General features: G+C 42.6%; 1 protein-coding gene across 2 annotated transcripts in view; it reads right to left on the reverse strand.

Moving 5' to 3' along the window:
- The window catches only part of LOC144505049 (rho GTPase-activating protein 7), a 156,930-nt gene that overhangs the window by 6,470 nt on the left and 123,276 nt on the right, over nt 1–27,184 (reverse strand). For both annotated transcript variants that reach the window (XM_078230758.1, XM_078230759.1), the window contains exons 2-10: nt 19,750–19,821; nt 19,262–19,343; nt 15,164–15,227; nt 12,081–13,489; nt 6,867–7,037; nt 3,944–4,103; nt 2,676–2,874; nt 1,147–1,360; nt 14–128 (exon numbers count right to left, since the gene is read on the reverse strand). In XM_078230758.1, coding sequence (XP_078086884.1) covers nt 14–128; nt 1,147–1,360; nt 2,676–2,874; nt 3,944–4,103; nt 6,867–7,037; nt 12,081–13,489; nt 15,164–15,227; nt 19,262–19,343; nt 19,750–19,821 — 2,486 coding nt within the window. The remainder of the gene's footprint in view (nt 1–13; nt 129–1,146; nt 1,361–2,675; nt 2,875–3,943; nt 4,104–6,866; nt 7,038–12,080; nt 13,490–15,163; nt 15,228–19,261; nt 19,344–19,749; nt 19,822–27,184) is intronic.

Genomic DNA, 27,184 nt, shown 5'->3' on the forward strand with positions numbered 1-27,184 from the left:
GGAAGTTTATTACCAAGAAGAGGTTTGTACACTCTGCAATCATGTGGGCCAATCCCTGTGTGGCAGCCAGGTTTTCACTCAGGTCTCTCTGGTCAGGTTTTCCGAGGCTGTACTTCCTCTGGCTCACCCTAGGCACAGCGGAAAAGAAAACACCATCTAAATCATCACCGAGTTGAGCACAAGCCGCATTCATTCCAAGGACACTATCTGGCAACATTCCTCCCCTCCATAGCTATCAGCAGGTGATAAGCAGTCAGTCTGCGGCAGGACTTTGAAGTGTGAAAGCCAAGATTGAGAAATGAAGGAACACTTCTATCTGCAATTAGAAATTCAAAGCTGCCCCTCTCCAAAAAGGAGATAAACGAACATTCCCTCTTAAGGGTAACTGCATTCAGTGTGCTTTGCAGAATGCAACTCGATCAAGCCTGCTGTGTTAGTGCATGAGCTACAGTCCATTTATTTGCTGTAATCTTGGGCCAACTGAATAATGGAGAACTCATGAGTCTATGCATCGACTTAATTGGGAGATAAATGTTTTTGAAATAAAAGAGGAATGTGACCTGGCATAGAGCGATGTTATATTTTTTACAGTTTGGGAAAAAGATACTAAAGTCTAAGGACACCTACCAACCAACTCTAAACCGTTTCTTCCCACTGCCGTCAGACTTTTGAATGGCCCTACCTTGCATTAAGTTGATCTTTCTCTACACCCTAGCTATGACTGCAACATTACATTCTGCACTCTCTCCTTTCCTTCTCTATGAACGGAATGCTTTGTCTGTATAGCGCACAAGAAACAATACTTTTCACTGCATCCCAGTACATGTGACAATAATAAACCAAATCAAATATCCCCATTCTGTCTGCCCACCCAAATCTCCTCTGATTTTACAGCAGTATACAAAGTGTCCCAACCTAAAAAAGGCGAGGAGGTCTCAGTCCCCTGACAATGCTGTCCCTTTAGAGGTAATTAGTCACTTAGTTGTGCCCAAAGAGGGAAAAAGTAATCAACCTTCTGCATTTTATCACATTGTCATTCTATTATCCATTATCTGTCTTTTATCTGTGCATAGGTGCAGAAATGTCTCTTACTTCCACACCTCCAGGGTGTTGAGGTTCTCTTTTGTTCAAATGTCTAAAACCTACCTTGAGGTAGTGCTTTCCCTTCTCAGGGTATTGAGGTGGAAGAGGGATGGAGCCAGGCAGACGGCAAGGTTTGTAGGTGTCATTTGGTTCTCATTGACACAGGCCACAACGTCACGGAGAAAGAAGAGGAGAGTCTGCAGGGCTTCCCGATTTTCATCTGGAAGGAGCAGAATGGCCGACTGCACAGCAGGAAGTTGCTGGTCTATTGGCAGAACTGCAGGAAAGGACAGAGTGAACAGTTCCAAGTTGGGTTGATTAATGAGGATAATAAATAGCTATTGCTTGCACTCAAAGGTAGATCAATCAACTTTACAAAAAAACAGAATAACCAAAAGCTTACAATTTTACAGAACAGAAGACCCTTCAGCCCATCATACCTGGCTGTACAGAAAGTGGGCTGGAAAATGGAATTCAATTTTTCATTCTATTTTTCCCCATATATTCAGCCACCTTCCTTTCAAAAACCATGATTTCTGTTTCCACCACCATTTCTGGTAAATTATTTCATCTGCTACAACTAGTGTAAAATTAAGCTCTCTTTTAGATAACTTTCTATGACTACCTAGCCATAAGTAACCTCTTTAACCAACAAAACATTCAACTGCAATGTGCATATTAACTGATTTTTAAAAAAAATAGTATTTTATGTGAGCAAGTACAGAATCGGTTTGTTAAATGAAAACGATGTTATTTGCATACCTCTCTCCAAAATGCCCTGTTCACATAGTTAAAGATTCCCTTCAGGCATCAGGATCAGAACGTGTTAAGGAATGGGGCAGCACAGTGGTTAGCACTGCTGCCTCACAGAGCCAGGGACCTGGGTTCAATTCCCAGCTTGGGTCACTGTCTGTGCAGAGTCTGCACGTTTTCCCCTTGTCTGCGTGGGTTTCCTCTGGGTGCTCCGGTTTCCTCCCAAAGACATGCTGGTCAGGTGCCTTGGCCATGCTAATCTTCTCCCTCAGTGTAGCCGAACAGGCGCCAGAGTGTGGTGACTGGTGGGTTTTCAGTAATTTCATTGCAGTGTTAATGCAAGCCTATTTGTGGCACTAATAAATGAACTTTAAAAATATGGAGAAAGAGTGCTTAAATGGAGGCACTGATCAGATATAGTCACACAGAAAGGCAAAACAGATTTGAGAGGCTTAATGGCCTACTCCTGTTTCTTTGTTAAGTTAAATCCCACTGAACTGGGAATCAGGAAAATCTGCATCTCTCCACCAAACAGCCATTTGGGACACATCCAAAAGATTCTTATGATAACGTCATGGGTGAAAATTTGAAGGGAAGGATACAGGTCTCCTCATTGGTTTTATTCACAAATGAAAGGAGATCTGGAAATTCAATTCCTTGCAGTAGTAGAAACCATGTACTGAATAAAATCATCTAAATGGCAAAACTTGCTCAAAATGGACATGCAACTTTTAATGGGAGAGATGCATTTGTGTTGAAAGAAACGATGCAAGTTATCAAAATCACAAAGAAACAAACCACACATGGTATTAGTGACTCGCTAACACAGGTGTACTTACACTGATATATATGAAGGAATGACTCGCAGAGCTTGGTGGTCAACAAGGGTTCAGGTAGATCCCGGAAATACTGCTTCACCATGTCGGCCACATCAAAAGCAGATTGGCCTTCGTAACTGACACTATCTGGACAGCTCTCATTCATTTCCCGTAATGCCTGGATCCTCGATTTCACTCCAGACTTTCTGAATAATCCAACCTAATGAGTGATGAATAGCATGGAAAGAAATTAAACATCACAATATTATATTTTTTATATTTTGGACAAATATTATCAGTAACGAACAGAGATCAAAGTCAACCTGGATCTAAACATTTCAAACCTGCTGCTTCATTTGAACCTTTAGGAGATTGCATGTGAAACTAAGCCAAACTTGAGGAGGCAAAGTCAGTGACAATCTTTACTTTCCAATATAGAGCCTTATTACATGTTTACATTGTACTAATAAATACATTGGTAAAGTCAACGGAAATAAAATCCACACTGTCACAAGTCAAAATTGGTGTGGAGATGCCGGCGTTGGACTGGGGTAAACTCAGTAAGAAGTCTCACAACACCAGATTAACCTGGTGTTGTGAGACTTCTTACAAGTCAAAATTACCAGAGAATAAATCCAGAGCTCATAAACCTCTTCTTACTATTGATAAATAAGAATTCCAAGCCTGGAGCATTCTTACTTTGCATTCACGTATTGCGGCATGGTGGCACTGTGGTTGGCATTGCTGACTCTCAGCGCCAGGGTCTCAGGTGACTGTGCGTGTGTGGAGTTTGCACGTTCTCCCCGTATCTGCTTGGGTTTCCTCCGGGTGCTCGGGTTTCATCCCACGGTCCAAAGATGTGCGGGTTAGGTTGATTAGCCATGCTAAACTGTCCCTCAAGTGTCATGGGGATTAGCAAGGTAAATACGTGGGGTTATGGGGATAGGGCCTGGGTGGGATTGATGCTGTTGCCAGTCCAGGCTTGATAGGCTGAATGGCCTCCTTCTGCAGTGTAGGGATTCTATTATATTATCAAAAAACAAACTGGCCACATTAGCACTAACTGACCTGTTTCACTTCGGGGCAAATTGATCAGCATAAAAAGCAAAATAATCTGTAACAATAAACTGAAGGAGTAAAGACAAACTATTCTATATTTGACCAGGACATGCTTGATAAAAACATTGGCTTGATAAATCATTGGCTGACACCAAGAAACTGGACATTCTTACCTTGTGATCAGCACAAACATGGATCAAAAACAGTATTTTAAACATAGCCACACAAACCTGATCCAGGCAGTGGTTCCTCAGGAAGTACATGGCTTGCAGAATACTCTTTGGCAGAGGATGTCCAGTGCGCTGAACGTTCAACAGCAACGGAACACCAAACACCACTTGGTCCTTGTAATCAGGTGCTTTCATCTTCCTAATAAACTTGGGAACCGTCCTATAGAATCAGGAATTCGACAGTTAACACGACTTAACACAGCTTGTGCCCAGTTTAGGACTGAACAAGACACCAAACACACTGGCCCTTCTGCAATCAGCACTCTCAGCTGGCCTCGAATAAAGCCGTCTAGGCTCCAGATATTCTCCACTCTGATGTGATTTTGAATTTGGGGCCACCTGTGGCGTCCAACCACAGTGAAGGCAACAAGCAGACTGATCAGCCAGCCAATCAGATTGGAGGATTCTCTCAGGTAGCAAAGCAGGAAGTAAAAAGCAGGGATTAGACTTCACATTTTACTGAATGAGACATGTAGCTAGCATGCAGGTACAGCAGGTATTTAGGAATGCAAGTGGAATGTTGGCCATCATTGCAAGTGGGGTGGAGTATAAAATACGGAAGTTTTGCTACAACCAGACAGGGAATTGGTGAGACGATTGCTGGAGTCCTGTGCACATTTTGGTCTCCTTAAGGAAGGATTATACTTGCTTTGGAAGCAATTCGGAGAAGGTTCACTGGACTGATTCCTGGGATGAAGAGGCTTTGTATGAGGAAAGATTGAGCTGGAGGAGTCTAAACTCATTGGAGAAGTTCAGGAGATTTAGATGTAATCTTCAAACAAAGATTCTGAGGAGACTTTACAGGGTAGATGCTAAGAGAATGTTACATCTCGTGGCAAAATCTAGAAATAGAGGCCACAAATTAAAGAAATGGTGTCTCCCATCCAAGATGGAGATGAGGAGAAATTTATTTTCTCAGAACGTCATTAGTCTTTGAAGTTCTCTTCCGCAGAGAGCAGTGGAGGCCGGTCATTGAACATATTCAAGAATGAGTTGGAGAACTTTTTTAATTGACATGGGAGTCAAAAGGTTAAGAGGGATGGGCTAAAAAGTGGCATACAATCAGATCATCCATGATCTTATTGAATAGCAGAGCAGGCTTGATGGGCTGAATGGCCTGCTCCTATTTCTATTTCTTGTGATCTTACATGGGATTAAAGAGAGAAGCTGAAAAATAATTTAGAACTAAAATTGAAAAATAGTTCATTTTAGCAATCTTTGAATTTCTAAATTGTTTTGAGACAGCAGACTAGAAATTAGTTTTTTTAGGATGAGAGAAATTGTAGAGCATGATTATGGCCTAGCACACCATTTAGTGCTCAGTTACAGCTGATTAAACAAGGTTCAACATTGTCATTGGTTCTTCCAGCAGGAACAGTACATAAAAGGTTGAACCAATTCACAGCTTGTGTTGGTTGCATCTACAAAGACTGAAACAGCGCAACACGTAGAGGAACAGGGCATGATCAGCAATAACTTCCAGATATCCACTTTTGATTATGTGATTACCAGAGGTTACTGTCAGCTTTACACCGTAATGATAGTAAGCATTGACAATTTCACCATCAGTACAATTGCAAAGTTAGGACCATTGTAACATTAAGAGTGCACGTAATATACATTTAATGAATGGCACTAAGGCTGTCATTCTGTGCTGAGTTTATAACGCTGGATTTTAGACCCCCAGGGGTGGGATGGCAGGTGGGTGTGACCACAAAATTGGGATATAACCAGCAGTGGGAGAGGCCTACCCCAAACATGCAGCCTGGCAGCTTTCACTGCTTGGGCTAGTGTTGGGTAAGGGGAGGGGGGAGGAGGAGGACAGCATCCTTAAAAAGCCTCCTGGACCCACCAGAGGGATCCCCAAGCCTTCTTCCATCCTGGTTCCCCTTCATCCCCAGCCCGCACCCCCCTTCCCTCCCCTATTGGCAGGACCTTGTAGCTTGGCCCTGCTGAAACATTGCCCACTACTACCACCACCACACCTCCCCACTCTAGCTCCATAGCTCCTTACTGTGGGGGGCTGGACGCAGTCTCAAGCAGTGGCCACCATTCCCAAAGGCACTTCTGAGACCACAGGGTGGCTAGCCATTTAAAATCAGCAGCTCCGTGACATACTCCCTTTCCAGATGGGGGCAGAAAAGTCTCACCTTAAACCAATCAACTTCCCAATGTTCATTCAATGGTTATGGGGCAAAGCAGGGGTGAGTTCATCCCCAGCTAATTTTGCTGGAGGCCTGTGAACTTCAGTGTACTGTAATATCTAGTCCATAAACTCATGTTTTGGACTAATAAAATGTTTTCAAAATAGTTATGGAGTTCAGGAGGAACAAATCACAGCCTTATTAGGAAAACTTCAAACATTTAACAAGTGCCATGGCGTGTCAGGGGCTTCACCACAGAGAAAGGATGAAATATATGAACAAAAAAAATAGAATCTATGAAGATTGTGTTAATTTAAAATGTATTGGCATCATACAACACTGGCACTGTTCTATCCTTATGTTGAATGCTATTGTCAATAACTTGGTGCGTGCCACAAGGCTCTACTGAGTAATCTGTAAACAGATGTAATGAAATGGAGATACTCTCCTCATATAACAGATAGAAATGTTGTTTAAACAATGTTTAATGCTAGAAAAAAAAAGTCTATAAGCTGCCATTGTTGTGGGGTGCTGCTTTGATCTTCAAAAGGGGCATTATTAAGATAACTTATTGTAAACTCCAATCAATGCAATTTTGACACTTGCTAAATTCTTTGGGATTGCTACCACTTTAGTAAGACTGTAACATACATAAAAATGATAAATGGCCGTAACCAACTAACTAGGTGTCATTTAACCCAGGGATGCGGAGGACATTAATAAAACACTTGAATTTTGCCCGTATATTATAAACAAGATTAAATTATATTCATGTTTACCAATTCCAGCCTTGCTTGCTGGAGGGGGAGTATTTGTCCATCAGAGCAGTGAGCTTCAGGAGAGCCAGTTTCTGTAAGAGGTTGAGCTGAGCAGCAGACTGGCTGTCAATCTGTAGGTGTAGATTCTTAGGATTCAAGTTCTGCTCACCGGGCCAACACAATCTCTGCTGCCTGCAACATAAAATAGCATCAGTCTGGCAATGAGCTTCTACCAGCTAAATGTAGAAATTACACTCTTTTCCAAATAACAATTGAAATAACTCCCCAGAGGCTGGTGTCTCTTCACCTGATTCCCTTTTTTTACAAACTCAATTCCACTCTTAGAGTGCTTCAGGTAAAAAAATCAGAATCAGGAGTGCCAGTGGACCTGACACTCCCATTTTTAAAAAAAATAGACAGGTGAGGCTCCCTAAGTGAGCAGGCAATTATCACCTCAATCAGGGAGCTCATACTCTCAAGAGGCTTCACCTCATGGGCCTCATTGAAGTCATTACAGTAGCATGATGTCAATGAGGGCGGTACGGTGGAACAGTGGTTAGCACTGCTGTCTCACAGTGCCAGGGACCCGGGTTCAATTCTGGCCTCGGGTCACTGTCTGTGTGGAGTTTGCACATTTCCCTCTCGTGTCTGCCTGGGTTTCCTCCGGGTGCTCCGGTTTCCTCCCACATTCCAAAAGATGTGTGGGTTAGGTTGATTGGCCATGCTAAATTAACCTTAGTGTCAGGGGAATTAGCAGGGTAAACATGAGGGGTTACGGGAATAGGGCCTGGATGGGATTGTGGTCGACACAGACTCGACGGGCCAAATGGCCACCTTCTGCACTGTAGAGATTCTATGATAATCTTGTGGGTAGTTTTCCATTTTGGGTGCAAATTACACTGCTTCCGTTACAGTTCAGGTCTCCAGTTAAATGTGTTAAAACAATTACAAAAGCAAAAATCGCCCATTAACCAGCACAGTTTTGTTAACGCAAGAGAATGCAGTTTTGTTTTACTTGCATTAAAAAACTGTTTCAGTGACGCACACAAGAGTGGTAACCTGGCATAGTTCCATTCGTATAACTGATGATGCATTTATCACAAAAATAAACACTTTTTTAAAAATAGGAAGCGTGCCTTGTTCTTCACGTGAGTAAACGGATTTAAAATACCTGAAAATGATTTACTAGTTTCATTGGTGCGTTTTAGTAAACCAAGTAATAAATGTTAAAACTTAAGACTTGCCTACTAATGTCTGTGCACCTATGAAAACAAGCTCCACACTGAGCTTACTGAGCGTATATGGTTCTGTTTTTGAGATCTTCAGTCCATATTTCCATTTGAGACTCAGATTTGTGTGAAAAACTACTCATCTTCCTCACTGCAGGGAAAACAGCTTTGCTTGTTTGCTTTCGCAAGTTTAGAATCAAGATTACCTTTGGTTCTCACCATTTAAACAGGTTGATCTTGCTTTGTGTCATATTACTGACATTTAGATAGCTTCCAAGAATCAGCAATAAAATCGTTAACTTACAAAAATAGTTTCTAATGAGCTGAAAACCTACTGAAGTTCGTTTTCATAAAGTTTATTTATTAATCACAAGGCTTACATTAACACTGCAATGAAGTTACTGTGAAATTCCCCTAATTGCCACACTCAGGCACCTGTTCGGGTCAATGCACCTAACCAGCACATCTTTCAGACAGTGGGAGGAAACCAGAGCACCCGGAGGAAACCCATGCAGACATGGAGAGAACATGACCCAAGCTGGGAATCGAACCCGGGTCCCTGGTGATGCCACCGTGTCCAGGTCACTGTGCCACCCCATGTATCACCAGTCAGAATGTGGCATCCATTACACACAACGTACATTGTTTGAGGGCCATGTGCTGCATGTTTTGACTTTATACCCAAGGTGAGAGCTGCAAGTGGTGGTAGGTGGAGAGCTTTGCGCCTCTGTGGTTGGAGGAGACTCGTGGTCGGTAAATCTCTAAAGTGCTTTTAAGGGCAATCTCAGCATAATAAGACCAGTGCCCTCTGCTGGGTTAACACCAGTGGCAACAGGAGGAGGATCTTCAGTATGCAATAACTGCACTCTTAAGGGTCTCAAATGGCAAAAAGGGCAGGACGTCCATCCACTGGTCCCGGGTAGAAGAACTGACTGACCTGCCACCTTGCCACTGGGGTAGAATCATATGGAGGTGACGGGGAGGTCTCAATCACAAGAGAAACACCAGTAAAACTTGTAAATGACTGGTATTGGTCCGAATTGGCCTTGTAAACCTTAAAATGGAATTCCAGTTTAGACCAGTACCAATCATTTCCTAATTTTATTGATTGTTGCTTCTGTATAGCAAGCCAGCGAGACCTCTGCATAGCCTCTTTATGGGAAGGCCCCCCCCATTCTGTGCCACTCAGGCACTTAACAAACCAGCAGGAGGGCGACACCCAAGATCAAGAACTCCAGGGATTGAAGTTCTGCTCACCAAGAGCTGCCCGGCCAGTCAGGAGGTTAGGAGTTCTTCTGTACTCAGCAACGCCACGGAGGAGCTGGTGGCTGCTGCAGGCACAAGGCCCAGCCAAGGCCTCAGAGCAAGCGGGGTCCCAGGGACAGGAGGATGGTCCTGGGGGAAGGGGTTGGCAGCAAGGGCAAGAGGCAGCTTTCTGCAGGAGTCTCAATTTCCAATGCTGAGTCCCAAAATCAGGCACCGAGTGCCTTTGAAGGAGGAACAACTCCTCCCCTCCCATCAGCACATCAGGGTTTGCTCGTCATGCTCCCTGCATCATGAGACCTGTGCCATCTGCTGGGTTAACACCAGTGGCAGCAGGATGAGGACCTTAAGTGGGCACTAACTGACCTCTTAAGGGCCTCAAATGGCAGCAGGACAGGAGGTTCGTCCACTGGTCCAGGGTAGAAGGGCTGACCGACCTACCACCTTGCCAGCTGATTAAATGATTCCGGCCACAAAATGTACGATGGAGGAGGGAATAAGATTCCACCCCAGGGTTCTCATTACTGCTGTGCCCTGGGTGTGTGCTCAAGTTGCCTTGATTGTGCACAAAACTAATGTGCTTCATAAATAAATCAATCTTTAAAATCCATCACCAAGGCTGTGTACTTCAAAACTCTCAACAAATATTGCTGACCTCTGTCTCACCAACAAGACTGCACCACCTCCAGTCAAAACGTTCAACATTCTCAACCATCTTCTGCATGCCTTTCAATTTATCCAGAACTTAAAATACCCACGTCAACAACCATTCTTCTGTCACCCCAGTCCATTAGCTTCCAGTTTCTCGGTATTATTCTGAAATCTCATCCTTGTCTCTAATCCTTCTACAGCCTGCTTTCATCTGACTCCTGGAGTCTCCTCCAGCCTTTTATCTCCATTTGCACCATCTACTTTCCCAAGCCAGCTGTCACATCAGTGACAGTAGCACCTCAGGTCATCCTTCATTGTACTTTCAAATTCTCTTCCTATTATCGAGTCTTGCTGCATATACGTGGCCACCTCCAAAAACCTCCTTAGAAAGTTCCCTTGATGACTGTGTCATTGACCGGATCCTGTCGGTCATTTCCTTTACTTATTCAAGTGCAATCCCTATCCCCAAAGCCCTTCAAGCTTTAGGACATCATGGAGGGGAGGTGATGGCTTTAGTGGTATTCTCCCTCGACTATTAATCCAGAAACTCAGCTAATGTTCTGAGGACCCGGGTTCAGATCCCACCACAGCAGATGGTGGAATTTGAATTCAATGAAAAAAACCTGGAATTATGAATCTACTGATGACCATGAAACCATTGTTGATAGTCAGAAAAACTCATCTGGTTCACTAATGTACTTTAGGGAAGGAAGTCTACCATCCTTACCCGGTCTGTCCTACATGTGACTCCAGAGCCACAGCAATGTGGTTGACTCTCAACTGCCCTCGAGCAACTAGGGATGGGCAATAAATGCTGGCCAGTGAACGACACCCTTGTCCCACGAATGAATATAAAAAAGTAAAGGTACCATTTAAATGCAAATTGTCATCATTGTATGAGCCCCTCAAACAAATACTTCCCCTTAATCTAATACTTCAAGTTCTTTTTATTTGGATCAAAATGGCAGCAAGACTCATCATCTTAACTCGATGCAAACACAAAGCCCCAGTGATGCAAAGAAAATCTCTAGAAACATAGTGCAGAAGAGGCCCTTTGGTCCATTGAGTCTGCGAGAAAAAGCAAGAAGCAACTGACTTCCCATCTAATCCCATTTACCAGCAGTAGAATCATAGACCACATCACCCCAAAAAAAACACTCAATTGTAACAGTTTGGAGAGAAATTGATCTTAATTAGTTTACTTATCTTGTAGATAGAATTATATGAAAAGGATTGATCATGGGTGGGGTGGGGTGGTGGTATCAGAAAATCCATGACACAGGCTGGATAACTCAATATGGGAGGAAAGCCAATGTTGATTTATGGCCAGTTATCATAGGTAGATGGGGAATAGGAACAGAAGTGGTCAGTCACCCTTTCGAGCCTTTTCCATTCAACTACCTCCTGGCTGATCTTCCATCCCATCACCGTGTTGCCACACTATCACATGATATCTTTAATATCAATATTATTTATTAATTTATCAATGGACACGTTGATTTCTTAATGCAATCTTGCCCATTAACATTACACAATTAAAGTTAGAAATTTCCTGAAAAGTAGCTGTTGCATTTTCCAATTCCACGTATGCAAACATTTCTATTATGCATTTTTCAAGACAATTGTAAGAGCTCTCAAACGTGTGGAATTTTCGCTCAGAAAAGTTCAGTGGGGCTACCATATATTTTTCAACAAGCTTCATATTTCACTAACGCAAGTCACTCTGCATTATTATCACATCTCAAAGGTGCAAGGCAGTGACATTGTATCAAGACACTTTCTATATTCAACCCAATGTAAATGGCAATTACCAAATGTTTAGTGCCTTATTTCAGTGCAGATAGATGGCACAAATCACAATTTAACATACATTCGCAGGGTAAATTGGCTAATAATGGAATGTGGGTTGTACAAGAGGGTTAAATATACAGCAGCCCAATATTTTGAACATGGTCACATTGATTGAATGATGCCAACATAACTGTGGTGGTTAGAGCAAATTGTATTTGCAATATAGCAAAAATTGTGAAGCTCTTGTTCTAGTCCATCATGCAATTCCTCCTCAAGTAATGAAAGACCAATAGTTTAATACCTGTTAGTGTGCGTTAGAGATGAGCCAACTCCAGAGTCTCTCTCATAATGGACTGCTGATGGGTCCAATTCAGTGACAGACTTTTCAGCAGTGTCCAGGTTATTAGCTGGTGCCCCTTCAATAACACACTCACGGTGTTTCTCTATCTCCAGATGAATGTCTTTTGGCGAGGATGGATAAGGAGATGTTGAGTCATTTGCGGAATCCGATTCTCCTTCATCGGAAAACTTTTCTGTCCACTTGTTCACTAGCCTTTGGAGGCCATTCACATGCTCCATGACATCATCTAGTTCTGCAAACACATCGTCGTCAGCCGCATCGGTCACCACCCCGTTGTTCAAGTGAACAAGGACCCCCGGGACATTATCATAAATACTCATTCGATTGTCCAACAAGTTAGGGGAGTCGTGTCCACAATCCATCTCCTTTGAACTGCTCACCCTGCTGTCTCTCCCAAATCTACTCCGACGATAACCATGGAAACTGCCAGTTCTCCAGTTGACTGAGGTGTTATCAATCGGTGATAAAACACCGTGCTGAAGTGCTTTAGGAAACGTTCCTGGTTTGTGACCTTGCGGAATCTGAAAAAGATGGTCATGTTGACCTCTCTCATTCATATAGTTCTGGTGGCCAATATTCCTGCAAGATGGGGGAGCGGCTGAATTAAAATTCTCCATGTACATACCACCTCGTTTTCTACCTAGCGTTTGACTCCTTGTTCGAAGGACAGGGCTTGGTGTGCTAACTGTGCTACTGTTCTCTGACTGACTACTACTGCTGCAGGTTTGGGAGGAACACGATGGGTTTTGTCTAAGAATGGGCTCATCAAGTTCAGCAATGTCAACACAGTTGAGATTTCTCAACTTTCCCTCATCAAATCCTTCCTGAAGCACAGGTGCACTGATAAATGGCCTGAGTTTTGCGTGATTGCTTTTTTTCTGGCTTGAACTTCTTAATCGAAGCCTTTCCATTTTCTTTAGCAAACTTTTTCCCTTGGTCTTTGAGCACTTTTCAGTGACCTTTTCGCCAACGCTAAACGTTGAGAGCTCATTCGGGGATGGCGGGCCACTAAAGGAAGAGTCTGCGGATGGCAATTTGATTGAGGAACATCTGGAGGAACTTCGGCTAGTTTCAAAATCTGTAATGAGGGCCTCAGAGTTTTTTGGTAAGCCGATGCTGTCACTGCCGCCACTGCTACTGCTGTGAATCGACAAGACTTCCTGCTTCTCCCCCAGCTCTGGAAAGGTATCATCGCTGTCGATGTTCTTCAAACAGGGGCTACCAGGCAACGAGAGACTTCCTGAATGGAAAAGTTCCAAGGTCTCCACACGAGACCATCGCTTGTTGCCCCTTTGGAAAGTCCATTTGTTGCTGATAGCACAAGGCTCTTCATCTTCAGAATCATCACTCTGAATGGGGAAAAAAAAAGACAAAAACAGGCATCATTCTGTGCAAAGACAAAGAAACAAAAGTAAACTTTTGAATTTCTTCCCATGTAACATGCCATCATCATTAGGGCTGACAGCAGGTCATCTTCTTAGAGTCATAGATGTTTACAGAATGGAAACAGGCCCTTCAACCCAACTTGTCCATGCCGCCCAGTTTTTACCACTAAGCTAGTCTCAAATGCCTGCATTTGGCCCATATCCCTCTATACCCATCTTACCCAGGTAATTGTCTACATGCTTTTTAAAAGACAAAAAATTGTACCCGCCTCTACTACTACCTCTGGCAGCTTGTTCCAGACACTCACCCACCCAGTGTGTGAAAAAATTGCCCCTCTGGACCCTTTTGTATCTCTCCCCTCTTACCTTAAACCTATGCCCTCTAGTTTTAGATTCCCCTACCTTTCGGGAAAGATGCTGACTATCTACCTCATCTATGCCCCTCATTATTTTATAGATCTCTATAAGTTCACCCCAAGCCTCATATGGTGCAGGGAAAAAAAAGTCCCAGCCTCTCCTTATAACTTAAACCTTCAAGTCCCAGTAGCATCCTAATAAATCAAAGGCTTTAAACAGAATTGTGCGCATTTAAAAAAAAAATCTCTCATGGGATGTGGGCATCGTTGGCAAGGCCAGCATTTTTTGCCCATCCCCGATTTCCACTTTAATAGAGTGGTATCTTCGGCCATGTCAAAGGGCAGTTAAGAGTTAACATTGCTGTGGGTCTGGAGTCGCATCTAGGGCAAACCAGGTAGGGGTGACAGATTTTCATTCCTAAAGGACATTAATGAACCAGATTTTTAAAAAAACAATGACAATTGGTGATAGTTTCATGTACTCTTCTATTTAGGATTCTACAGGAAGGATAAACAATTCTTACAATTTTCCAATATTGAATTCTATAGTTAAAAATAGATCTCCTCATTGTTCATCTTTAATGCAACAATTTGATGGTAGTTCTTATTTCAGACCTCTTTATGTTATGTAAAAACATTAAGACCATTTAAAATTTTAGGTAAAGAAAAATAATGGCTGGAATTTTCCGACCGTTCATGCCAGTGGGATTTTCCCACCCCGCTGCAATGAAGAGAGATTTGGCTCGTCACCAAACTCTCCCTCTTCGCTGCAGCGGGAGCGTGGAATGGGCGGTAAAGATCACGCCCAACATTAATCTTCATTCACTGGTCATCAGAAATGCTTTAAATGTTCAGTCTTGAGTAAAACTGAATCTGCAGCGGGACAAAATACCCATCGGTCAACATCAGATTTGTACATACTCTCTCAAGGGGAACAAAAGTCCTTCCTTTTTCAATCCTCCATCATCACAGTACCCCAAACCCCACTGGCCAGGAGAGCCCAGTAACATTGGCCAGATCAATGACATATCTCTCGAGCTGTAGGACCAGTGTCGTTTCACTCTCTGATTTTCTTTCCCTTCTGGTAGGTCCGAATCAGATTGGGAACTCACATGGAAGAATATAATGCGTATCAGTTAACCAAGGTGATGTATTCCTGAACCTCCTGTAGTCTTACTTTCTCATACAGACTATTCATATTTAAGAAGTTAAAATACTGTATTCAGCATTTTAATTTCAATCATCTGGTGAAAATAATAAAGTGCTTGAAGACTGAACTTACCTTTCTCCTCTCTCTACCAATTTCCAATTTCATCATTGCACATTTGTTCAGGGTTTTCAATCGTCTGAAATAAATAAAAATCTGAATATACAGGCTCTAAAAATATTAAAAATTAAAAATATTAAGATAACCCAAGTCCCCCCACATCCCCAAATCCTCCCCTTCCCCGGAATCTTTTAGGACACACATTTCAGCCAAGTCTATTTCATTAATCTACATACAGATACTTTCTTGATTACTAAGATCAGAGAAACAAGTTATGGATTACATGATGAACATGGTAACATAAAATTTTAAATTTTATTTACGAGTGTCACAAGTAAGGCTTACATTAATACTGCAATGAAGTTACTGTGAAATTCCTCTAGTCGTCATAGTCCGGTGCCTGTTCAGGTCAATGCATCTAACTAGCACGTCTTTCAGAATGTGGGAGGAAACTCGGAGCACCCGGAGGAAACCCACGCAGACATGGGGAGAACATGCAGACTCCACACAGACAGTGAACCAAGACGGGAATTGAACCCGGGTCCCTGGAGCTGTGAGGCGCCAGTGCTAATCACTGTGCCACCCTATGGATGAGGAAAGATACTCATCCCTTCCCGATTTAGAAAACCTGGTCTCCCCACCGCGTCTAATTTTAGGAATGGACATCAGCAAAACATTGGGAGAAAAAGGCAGTCTCGTATTTGCAAATGCCTACTTTTAAACACAGACACAGGAGTGCGTCAGTTTAATTAGTCAAATTACAGTTTACTAAATTCAGCAATGAATGGCCAGTTTTAAAATCTGACAATTGAACAGTCTAGGTTTTTAAACAAACTAAGTAGACTAGTTCAGCAAGCGCAAATATGAATTACCACCATTGAAGAGTCCTGTATGTGCAGTGATGAGTATGATAGTGCGCAATCCATGTGCCAAAACTGTTGTATTAAACTGAACGTAAACAGATAATTGATGGGTACGATCACGACAAGATTGGAAATAAAATGTAAAATGTGCATTTTAAAGTATATTTATGCATCTCTGCTGAACAGTGCTCTTCCAGACCCTTGTGCAGCACAATACTATTTATAGTCTTCATGCTTAGAATCAGTCTCTAATCTATGTTAACCACAAAGGCCTGTAATTTCCTGCAATTAACCAGAATTTACTTATTGCATCCGAGTTCCTGCCACATCTCTGCTGTAAATTCGGGGTGGTGCTCAAGACCCTGGATTCCAGACTCAACATAACAATTGCTTTTACATTGCTCCACAGAAAAGTGCCATCCGACAGCAGACTAGGCCCACGCATCAGTAACTGGAACAACTAGCACACGTCTTTTGCAATTGTAGCTAATGCCACCAACTTACTCTCGAATATTTCATTGTGTAACCCAAGGAGCTGGCCACTGGTACTTAGTTCATGTTGGTGATGCCTTCTATGTGTTGCTGCGACCAAGTGCCTCCACTGAGCTTCAAGTTAATTATGAAGAATCAAAATAACATTTAGACTACACGGAAGTAATGAACTGTACCTTTAAACTGCGATTACACTCTGCTGCTTTGCAACGACTTATTGATGGGTTTTATTGATGGACAAGCAATTATTGGCAAATGTTTAATCGATTAAGGTCTTCAGACTAGTTGGGAAACATGTTGGATCACGTTCATAAAGAGCCCTATCTAAATATGGCCATTCAATACAGGCCTTATCAAGCCAAGGGGAATGTCAGTTTCAGTGGAGTTATGTTAGAGAATGCCGATAGCTTTGCTGTCATTAACATTGCAGGGCCAATGCATGCAATGAGATTGTGACGCATATTCTACATTGATCACAGGAACATAGGAATTAAGAGCAGAAGTAGGCAAATTTAGCCCTTCAAGCCTGCTCCGCCATTCAATCAGATCATGGCTGATCTCTCCCTGGTCTCAAATCCACCTCCCCATATCACTTTTTTTAAAAAAATTAGAAATATATCTTCTTCTTGAAACCATTCAACGATTCAGACTCCACTGCGCTAGGGGACAGCGAGTTCCACAAATTCACCACTCTGCAAGAAGTCATCTCGATTTTAAATCTGCCACCTCTCAGTCTGTACTTATGATCTCTTGTTCTAGATTGGCTCATGAGGGGAAACTTTTGGTTTACATTTATCAATCGGTTTTAAAACTTTATATACCTCGATCAAGTCCCCTCTCATCCTTCTAAAGTTCAGTGAATATGGGCCCAAACTGTTTGATTCCAGGGAGTATGAGGCGAGATTAATGTGGTTGAACCTCCTCTGAACTGCCCCCAATGCCACCACATCCTCCCTCAAATAAGGAGACCAAAATTGGACACAAGACTCCAGATGTGGTCTCACCAACACCCTATACAACTACAAGCATAGATATAGAGGGTCAGAACTGCGACTTCTATGAAATGGGAAACTTCTAGAATCCAAATTTTAGATACAGCATGAATTAGGTGCTTGGTAAACTGCAATGCTTTTCAATCTCAGTTCCATAAGAATATCTCCTGCCACACTGATATTTTGAATTCCTACACCAGCTATCTTTTTGGCAATTTTGCACAGTGGTTTGTAACTTTGTTTCATTGACTTAGCCTCTGGGGAATTAGATTGCAAATTCTGGCACCCATTTCATTCAGGATTGAGAGAGAGAGAGAGAGAGAGAGAGAATGGCACAGTCATTCGGAATTGGATTCAATCCCCGAGTACGATGGCACTGCTTGAACCATTCTTTCAATGTAAAATGATGTTTATACAAATAGCTTGTGGAACTTACAGCGTCACATTGCGTTTGATCACGTAAAAATAACAATGAGAATTTTTTAAATGCTTCATTACATTAACTGAACAATATTTTAGGAGTAATTACTTGGGAATCTATGGGAAAAGTTTGAGCTTTCTATAACTGTGTAATAGGGCAAGTATGACATGCAAGACCAACAGCTTCGGGAAGGCATCACAACCAAGCCTGGTTCTTGTTGCATGCATTAACCTCCAGGGATGGCTGGCCAGTGATCCAGGAATGTAAGCCCTGGTGTATTTTCCCCTCTCCATATTAGGCAATTATGGTAACCCATTTGTTTTCCTAGTTTGAAGATCTATTTAATTGAGGACAACATGGAAAAAGAATCAGATCTTCCTGGTCTATAATGTCAGCTATACTCTGAGCTCTGCAACACAAAGCTTTTACATTGTTCATCTTTGGTTTTGATCTTTCCGGCTTGCAGAATCATCACGTGAATCAGATTATTTCATGCTTTGTGTTTTAACAGAGAATGTTATAGTGTATATACCTCTTTTAAAGAACTGGCACAGGTATGATGGACCAAGTGACCTTGATCTGTGCTGCAAGATTCTAGAATTTTATAAAAAAGAAGGCAGATACAAGACAATAATGCTACTTTAGTAATATCGCGCTATCAGAATGAGAAGATTTTCTCTGACCCCAGTACATTTTTTTTTATTCGTTCAAAGGATACAAGCATGATTGGCAATTGTAGTATTTACCATCCATCCCTAATTGCCCTTGAACTGAATGGCTAGGACATTTCAAAGGACAGTTCAGAGTCAACCATATTGCCGTGGGGCTGGAGCTACATGGAGGCCAGACCAGGTAAGGATGGCAGAGAAAAGAGCTGACGTTTCAAGTCTAGATGACCCTTTATCAAAGCTGCTTTGACAAAGGGTCATCTGGACTCGAAGCGTCAGCCCTTTTCTCTCCTTACAAATGCTGCCAGAGATTTTCCAGCATTTTCTCTTTTGGTTTCAGATTCCAGCATCCGCTGTAATTTGCTTTTATAAGGATGGCAGATCTCCTCAATTTGACAAGTTTTAATGGCACATCTCAAAATAATGATAAGTTGTACTTGGCCATTCTACATCCAAGACATTGACACGCACTCCCAGCACCTAAATCCATATAACCATCAATAGCTTCTGCTTGGGGTGTCTAGATTCACTTTCTGCATCATGTAGGGAGAGATGAAATTAACCATTAAAATATCCATCTTCTATTTGGCTCACAGTCATGGTCCATAGAAACCAGGTGCATGAGTATAACTTCTTAGACTACATTCTGAAATGATGGCGCTAAAGCAAGATCTTACCTGCACAAAGACTCTGTGGCATCCCTGTCTAAAAATTCATGATCATTTTTCACTACTTCAATATCAATAGGAAACTGGGAGGCTGTGAAGAATGAAATGGAAGGGAGTGATTAAATTGTGCGGAATTCTAATATATCATGAAGAACTGTTATTTTGAAATCACATTGGGGCTTTGAAGTAACAATTTGCTGCTTGAGAGTTTTAGTACGCAGTTGTGCAAGTCAAATGCTATGAAAGATAATGATTGAAATAAGAAAATGCACAACCAGATTTATCCTTTCATTTAAGTACATTTTATCATCTATAAGTGCATCTTTGAACCGTCCGATAGGAGCAGGGAAAAACGAGTGCTTAAAATTGCTCGATTTAAAATGGTTTTCCCCTGTATCTATTTTAGTAACATAGAGTTATTACAGCAATAGGATTCCCCCACCCCACCCCACCCCCCTCGCCCCGCCCCAGTCACCCTTCCCAGAACCAGAATTTACCTTCAAACAGCTGGGAATACTGCGGAAATCCAGCTGCCCTCAGCCAGTCACAAGCATCTTTTGCTTCAATTTCTGAAAGGAAAGGGGGGGGAAAAAAAAGCCAATCAATATTTGCTCTACACGGTCCAGCAATAAATTCGCAGTGTCCTTTGGATAAGAAAGTTCCAATCCACGGTCATGTAAACTCAGCAAATTGTCTACCCACCTGGATGGAAGAGCACATATTTCCAAATAGGACACATGTGTTGGCAAAGATGGGACAATGCAATTTATTTCCTGTTGTTAAAATAGAACACGTGCAGAATTAAAAGTGTTGGCATCAATTGTGCAGCTTTAGAATTCCTGCACATTAATCCCTAAAGTCATTGCATCTTGATGGGAATTTGTGGGTTTCAGTGTCAACATGGCTGATTTGAGCCAGGATGTTGGTGGCATGGACAAGTTGGGCCGAAGGGCCTGTTTCTGTGCTGTAAACCTCTATGACTTTGAGTCACCTTTCCAAATACTGCTCCACAAGACTGGTTTCTAACTGGAATCTGAAGGGGATGTTATGTTTCCAGTTTTGCCTCAATCTTCCAAATCAAGCAGTTTGTTTATTCTGGTTTACTTTTACATTATAGAAGAGACAAAAGTTTCTGCGCCGGTCTATTCTACTCAAGGGCGTTGGTGCCAAGTCCCGACTTTAATCGTTCTCGAGATGGTAGCAATGAGCCGCCTTCTTGAACTACTGCAGTCCCAGTGGTGTAGGGATAGGCACAGTGCCATTAGGAATGGAATTCTAGGAATTTGACCCAGCGACAGGGGAGGAACTTAAAGTTTTATTTATTAGTGTCACAAGTAGGCTTAAATTAACACTGCAGTGAAGTTACTGTGAAAATCCCCTAGTCGCCACACTCGGGCACCTGTTCATGTACACTGAGGGAGAATTTAGCATGGCCAATGCACATAAACAGCATGTCTTTTGGACTGTGGGAGGAAACCAGAAAACCCACGCAGACACGGGGAGAACGTACAGACTTGCACAGATAGTATGACGATATTGTTCCAAATGAAGATGGGTATACTTTTTTAGGGGAACTTGTAAGTGGTGGTATTTGTATGCGCTTCCTTTCCTTATTTTTCTAGATGGAAGAGGTTGTAAGGTTGCAGATTGGAAGGTGTTGTAGTAACTTTGACGAGTTGTGGCAGTGCATTTTAATAGATGATGAACGGTGCAGCAATGTGTTTCAGTGGTGGAGGCAGTGGATGGGATGTCAAGCAAGCAGGCAGTTTTGTCCTGGATGATACTGTTGAGGTTGCACACAATGAGGCAAGTGGAGAGGATTCCATCACACTTTAGACTGGTATTTTGTAGATGGTGGATGGGCTTTGGGGAGTCAACTTGCCATAGAACTCCCAGCATTGGGTCTGTTCAATTAGCCACAGTATTTATGTGGCTGGCTTAGTTACATTTCTGATCAAATGTTGAACCTCAGGTTGTTGATGGTGGGTGACGGTTTGATGCCAGTATTGTAGCTGTTCTGGAACCGTTTGGCAAGCTTTTTGCATGAATTCTTGATATTATGTTGAATAAATTGAATTGGCTGAAGACTTCCATCAGTGATGCTGGGGATTTCAGGAGGAGGTGAAGATAGATTATTCGCTCAGCAATTCTGGCTGAAGATGGTTGCAAATGCTTCGACCTGTTCTACATCAGTCATATGCTCAGCTTCACCATCAGGGAGGGTGTGGACATTTATGGAGCCTCATCCGCAGTTAGTTGTTTAATTGTCCACCACTATTCATAACTGGGTGCGACAGGGCTATACAGCTTTGATCAGTAGGTAATGGGGATTGCTTAGCTGTTTATAGCATGCAGTGAGGTGAATCAGCAGAATTTGAAGACGCCCAGCTTATTTTTAAAAAAAAAATCTAGTATTTCAAAAGTTTGTGCATTATTTTTAACCCAGTACGTGTGTGTTTTCTACCCAATTATACATAAAAACATAATGACCTGTTTTAAAACTAATTTTATAATACTTTGCTTTCCTGTAATGAATATTGCATTATAGGTTCAGTCACAGGAATGTTTCCAATTGGTCTCTTTCTGCGTTTAAAGGTTACAATTTTTAAAAAGAATTGTCCCATATACATTAACTAATTTCCCCCACCCTCCCATTATTATAGTGCAATGTTGGATAAGTCAGTCAATTCCTGTACCCAAATGGGCAAAAAATTTATCTTCTGGATAGTGTGGTAGTGTAGCCTCTTTAATGGGCGATCCTTTGCGGGCCATGTGACTGGACTAGAAGCAATGGAGCGCAAGCGTGGGCCTATCAAGAGCAAGGGCGTGCAACCCCTGGGGCTGGAGGCTGCAGGTGGTGTCAGAACGTTGTTGAGAATGGACCTGTACAATTGTGCTGTAAAACCCTTTGTTGTAGTATATACTTCTCAAATCAATCAATCCTTACTTGCCACATTGAGTCGCCTTGAACTACTGTAGATAGAAAATGAGTTAAAGTAGTGTATGTATTTTGAGAAGTTTACGGAGATGTGACAGATGTTTTCTAGTCACATGAACCTTCCCGCCACCTCCCAGTTGAACATGGGTACCTAATACTTGGTGGCACCACAGATTGTCTGTTATTCAGGACCTCATGGAATCCCTTGCCAGCCATCTGTCATCATAATTAAAAGGTCACGAGAACATTGGATGCCATCTGTTGCTTTGAGTTCAATTACCACATTTTTTCAGTGTTTACCCACAATAATTATCTAATGGATAATCAACATGAAATAAAAGGATTTTCCTGCAATTTAACAATAATGTGATTTAAAGGGACAGTGCGATAAGTTGCGTTCCACAATTTGGGGAAAAAAATACTCCCTTTTTGACCATGCCAACACTAAAGTCTTACATTGGTGTTAAAATAAAAAATGAACCAAGTATTTATTTCAGTTGCTTGACTAAATACAAATCCATTTAAATTGATCAGAGAAAAAGAGCGAGATTCTGAATGCTACAGGGAAAAAGGTACAAAGCACTTTCCATGCTGAATTAGCCCAATGTAATTCTGACAACAGTGCGAGTGCTTTGATTATCCTTGGTGTTCACGAGGCAGGGGAAATGGTCAATTATCCCATTTCTGATCACTCTACAGTAATCCTGCTTCAAGTGTGCACAACTGGATACCAAATGAGAATAGGTTGGAATTCCACCATGGCAGCAATGAAATAATCCACCAACACCTTTCCATACAATAGGGTTCTCATACAAGAGAATTTCAGTCCAAATAAATTAGATTAGAGTTTATAGGCAGGGGTTGTATGGGACAAGTTTCACAACTGTTGCCCAACCCAAAAAATCTCAAACCCTCTGCTTCTGTTAGGTGAGGATTGGGTTCTAAGAAACACCTATAATAGATGCAAGGCCTTCAAGAATCTGGAAACTTTCAATGGATGAAAATCAATTGGGTTCTCCAACAAATGTGTGATCTGCTCCATCTGCTTTCTGCCCAAGCAGCATAGTGGAGATTATCCACTGGATCACTTCCTGATCCCCTCCATACAACATGCGCTCAATGGGCCAAAGAAGCAGCTGCCTTATTGGGAGAAACTCTTGTGGCTTGTGTTTTGTAGGCATGGGCCGACAATTAATAGGGCTGAAAAATAACACTGAACGAACTCCTGTGTTGCACATTAAGTATCATGACATCATTGGTACCGTTGAGCTGAACACAAATGCTACAACTTCAATACTACGCACACTTTTTAAATTCATTCGCGGGACATGGGTGTCACTGGCTGGCCAGCATTTATTGTCCAACCCAATTGCCTGAAGGCAGTTGAGAGTCAAACCACACTGCTGTGGCTCTGGAGTCACATGTAGGCCAGAACAGGTAAGGATGGCAGATTTCCTTCCCTAAAGGGCATTAGTGAACCAGATGGGTTTTTCCCCGACAATCGACGATGGTTTCATGGTTATCAGTAAATTCTTAATTCCAGATATTTTTTTTTGTTGAATCCAAATTCCCCCATCTGCCTTAGCAGGATTTGAACCCGGGTCCCCAGAACATTAGCTAAGTTTCTGGATTAATAGTCTAGCGATAATACCACCAGGCCATTGCTTGCCCCACCCCCCCCCCTCCCCCCCCCCCCCCCCCCTCCCTCCATGCACTGCACTAGGCCATTGCCTCCTCCACTGCACTGCTAAATATTCCCAGTTCATTGGATTTGTAACTTAACTCTAATTCACTAAAATAGTCAACCTGAAAATAATTTAAAATCTGTAGTTGGAGGGGCTGAACATGGAGCAATTAAGCAGCGCATTTTTTTGCAAATGAAAAGGAGCAGGAAATCCATCCAGCCCTTAGAGCCTTAGTTCAATTTAGCCTAATGGATGTTTTTGGCTTGATGTTTGTTTGACAATCTGTCTCCTCCCAAAAGTAATCAGGAAACCTGGCAGCCTTTGAAAACTTGGCAGAGCTGACATTGGCCCCCTCTATAATACATGCAGATCCAAATCATTCTTATCTAGTATCTACTGGAGTCTTGGATTGCTTGATTGAGCATAACCGTCTCCAGAACACAGTAGCTTACCACACGCAGATGCACGTACACACCAGCTGCCAGTGTTCCCAAGCACAATGCCCTCCCTATATTGGCTATGGATTTTTTACATTCTTGCAGCAGATTCGTTTGCCATGCATTCTATACAGTACAGTATAAGTAGTGTGCTCTGGAACACACCAGGACACACCACCCCCTGCTCATTATACTTTTGCTTCGCCTCGGGCTAAATTTGAATTAGTCACACACTCATACCACTGATGTAATGTTCTCCCAACCACTCCATCTATATTGTGAAGTTCCTTAATGTCCTCCAACCCTTAACAGAACTCCATTTGATATACCTCATTCATTCACACTTGTATATCTAAGACTACTTGACTTGAACATCTACTTTTCTCTTCCTTTACAACTCCAATAATCTAATGCCTTAAAAAAAATCTCTCTCAATTAAAGCTCCATTTTTAACTCTGAACAAAAGCATCTAAGCAGCGCAGTTTGAAGACTGTTTCACAAACTGAAAGCACCAAAGAAAACCTTGCCATGTAGCAGACTGCTTCGTCAAGGAGTGCTGCAGTGAAAATTGCTCAAATTAGGTATGATCGGAAATTTCTCATTTGTTTCCAGATCAGACCGGTATCAGTCACCAGCACGGTGGCACCGTGGTTAGCACTGCTGCCTCACAGCGCCGGGGACCTGGGTTCAATTCTGCCCTCGGGTTGCTGTCGGTGTGGAGTTTGCACATTCTCCCCATATCTGCGAGAGTTTCATCTGGGTGCTCCAGTTTCCTCACACAGTCCAAAGATGTGTGGGTTAGGTGGATTGGCCATGATAAATTGACTCTAGTGTCAGGAAATTAGCAGGGTAAATATTTGGGGTTACAGGAATAGGTGGGATTGTGGTCAGTGCAGACTTGATGGGCCGAATGGCCTCCTTCTGCACTAAGAATTCTATTCTAAGATTCTATCCAGAAACTAGATGGTTTACTAACAATTAGCAATGCTGTTGACCAGATGAACCAGAACAAACTAATCACAAGACTCTAATCCCTCGATGTTGTTCAGTGGCCAAACATTTACACCATCCTGTGTGGATTTTGGAAGGCAGATACAAAGTGAATATGTGGGAGCTCCTGATGATCCCAAAGTACAAAAATAAGACTCTTCGAGACGCAGCTTAAACAAGCTCACACCACAGATATTTCAGCAGAGAACAAAACAGCTTCGGAGCTGACAACTGATACTTTGGCTGGATTTTCAGAGGACAAAGTGGGATGGGAACTGAGGCGGGGGAGCAGAATTGACTGCGGAGCAGCTAGCCACTGATAAGTGATGGGTAGTTTAAGGCGATTGATTAAAGGCTGACTGAAAAACGGGCTCTCAGCATTGGGAGAACAACAGCTGCTTGGAGGCTGCCTTCCAAAAACAATGGCAGGGAATTTTCCCATGGGAATCGTAGAGGGCGGATAAGGGTGGGGCGGGGTGGGGGGGGGGGGGGTGGAGTGGACCATGCAAAGGTCTGTTGACCTCTGGTGAGATTTTTCAGTTTTGGGACGAGTGCGGCCAGAAGGCCTGAACTTCAGGGTGAATGAAGTTCCTGCCCCCACCACCTCATGGCCATAGCTGTGGCTTTGGGGCATAGGGGTTCCCGCTTGTAATATTGCATGTTCACAGACTATATCATGAGCACAAAGGGTATTTATCAGGAATAATTGGAGGGGCCCAGTTGGGATCTGCATTTGGTGCCCATGTTGGCGTTCCGGACCCAAAACAGAAAACCTTGCCAGTGAACTCCCAACAGCTTCGAAACCAAACACGAGAAATTGCAGCTGGTTATTAGTCTTGTTTTTTCCACGGTCAAACTTACTCAAAGATACGTTAAAAAAAAACAGACATGGAAACTTCCATGGTTATGGTTGCCATGGAATGATTGACAGAATCTAATAACCAGAGTAAAATTAAAATCCTCTTGACTATTAGGCAAGTTTGTGTTGAGCAGTAAGGATTTGGATGCAAACTTCATTAGAAGATCATAGAATCCCTACAGTGCATAAGGAGGCCATTCAGCCCATCGAGTCTGCACCGGTCACAATCCCACCCAGGGCCCTGTCCCCATAACACCAAACATTTACCCCACCTGGTTCCCCCTGACACTAAGGGGCAATTTAAAGTGGTCAATCCACCTAACCCGCACATCTTTGGCCTGTGGGAGGAAACCCACGCAGACACAGGGAGAATGTGCAAACTCCACACAGACAGTGACCCAAGCTGGGAATCAAACCCAGGTCCCTGGCGCTGTGAGGCAGCAGTGCTAACCACTATGCCAACGTGCCGTCCTTATGCAGACTGTTATTCAAGAAACCCACGAGGAGGTGTTTCTTTGCACAGAAAGCGAAGTCTTTTTAATATTCTTTCATGGGATATGGGTGTCACTGGCTAGGCCAGTATTTGTTACCTATCCCTAACTGTCCCTATGAAGGTGATGGTGAGCCACCTTCTTAAACTGCTGCAGCCCACGTGGTGTAAGTACATCAAGTGCCATCAATCCCTTATTGGTTTGCTAGGACATTTCAGAGGAAATTCAAGAGTCAACCACATTGCTCTAGGTCTGGGGATCACATGTAGTCCACACCAGGCGAGGGACGACAGATTTCCTTTACCGAGGTGCAATAGTGAACCAGATGGGCTTTTTACGACAATCAATGATGTTTTCATGGTTCCGATCACTGAGATCAGCACTTAGTTTCAGATATATTCATTTATTCAGCTGCTGTGATGGGATTTCAACCCATGTCCCCTTGGCCTCTGGATTTCTAGTCTGATATTAACACTATGCCACCACCTCCCCTAGAGTGAGTGGCAGAACATTTTGATATATATGTATTGTG

The sequence above is a fragment of the Mustelus asterias genome, chromosome 16 (assembly GCF_964213995.1).
Source record: "Mustelus asterias chromosome 16, sMusAst1.hap1.1, whole genome shotgun sequence".
Taxonomy (NCBI): Eukaryota; Metazoa; Chordata; class Chondrichthyes; order Carcharhiniformes; family Triakidae; genus Mustelus; species Mustelus asterias.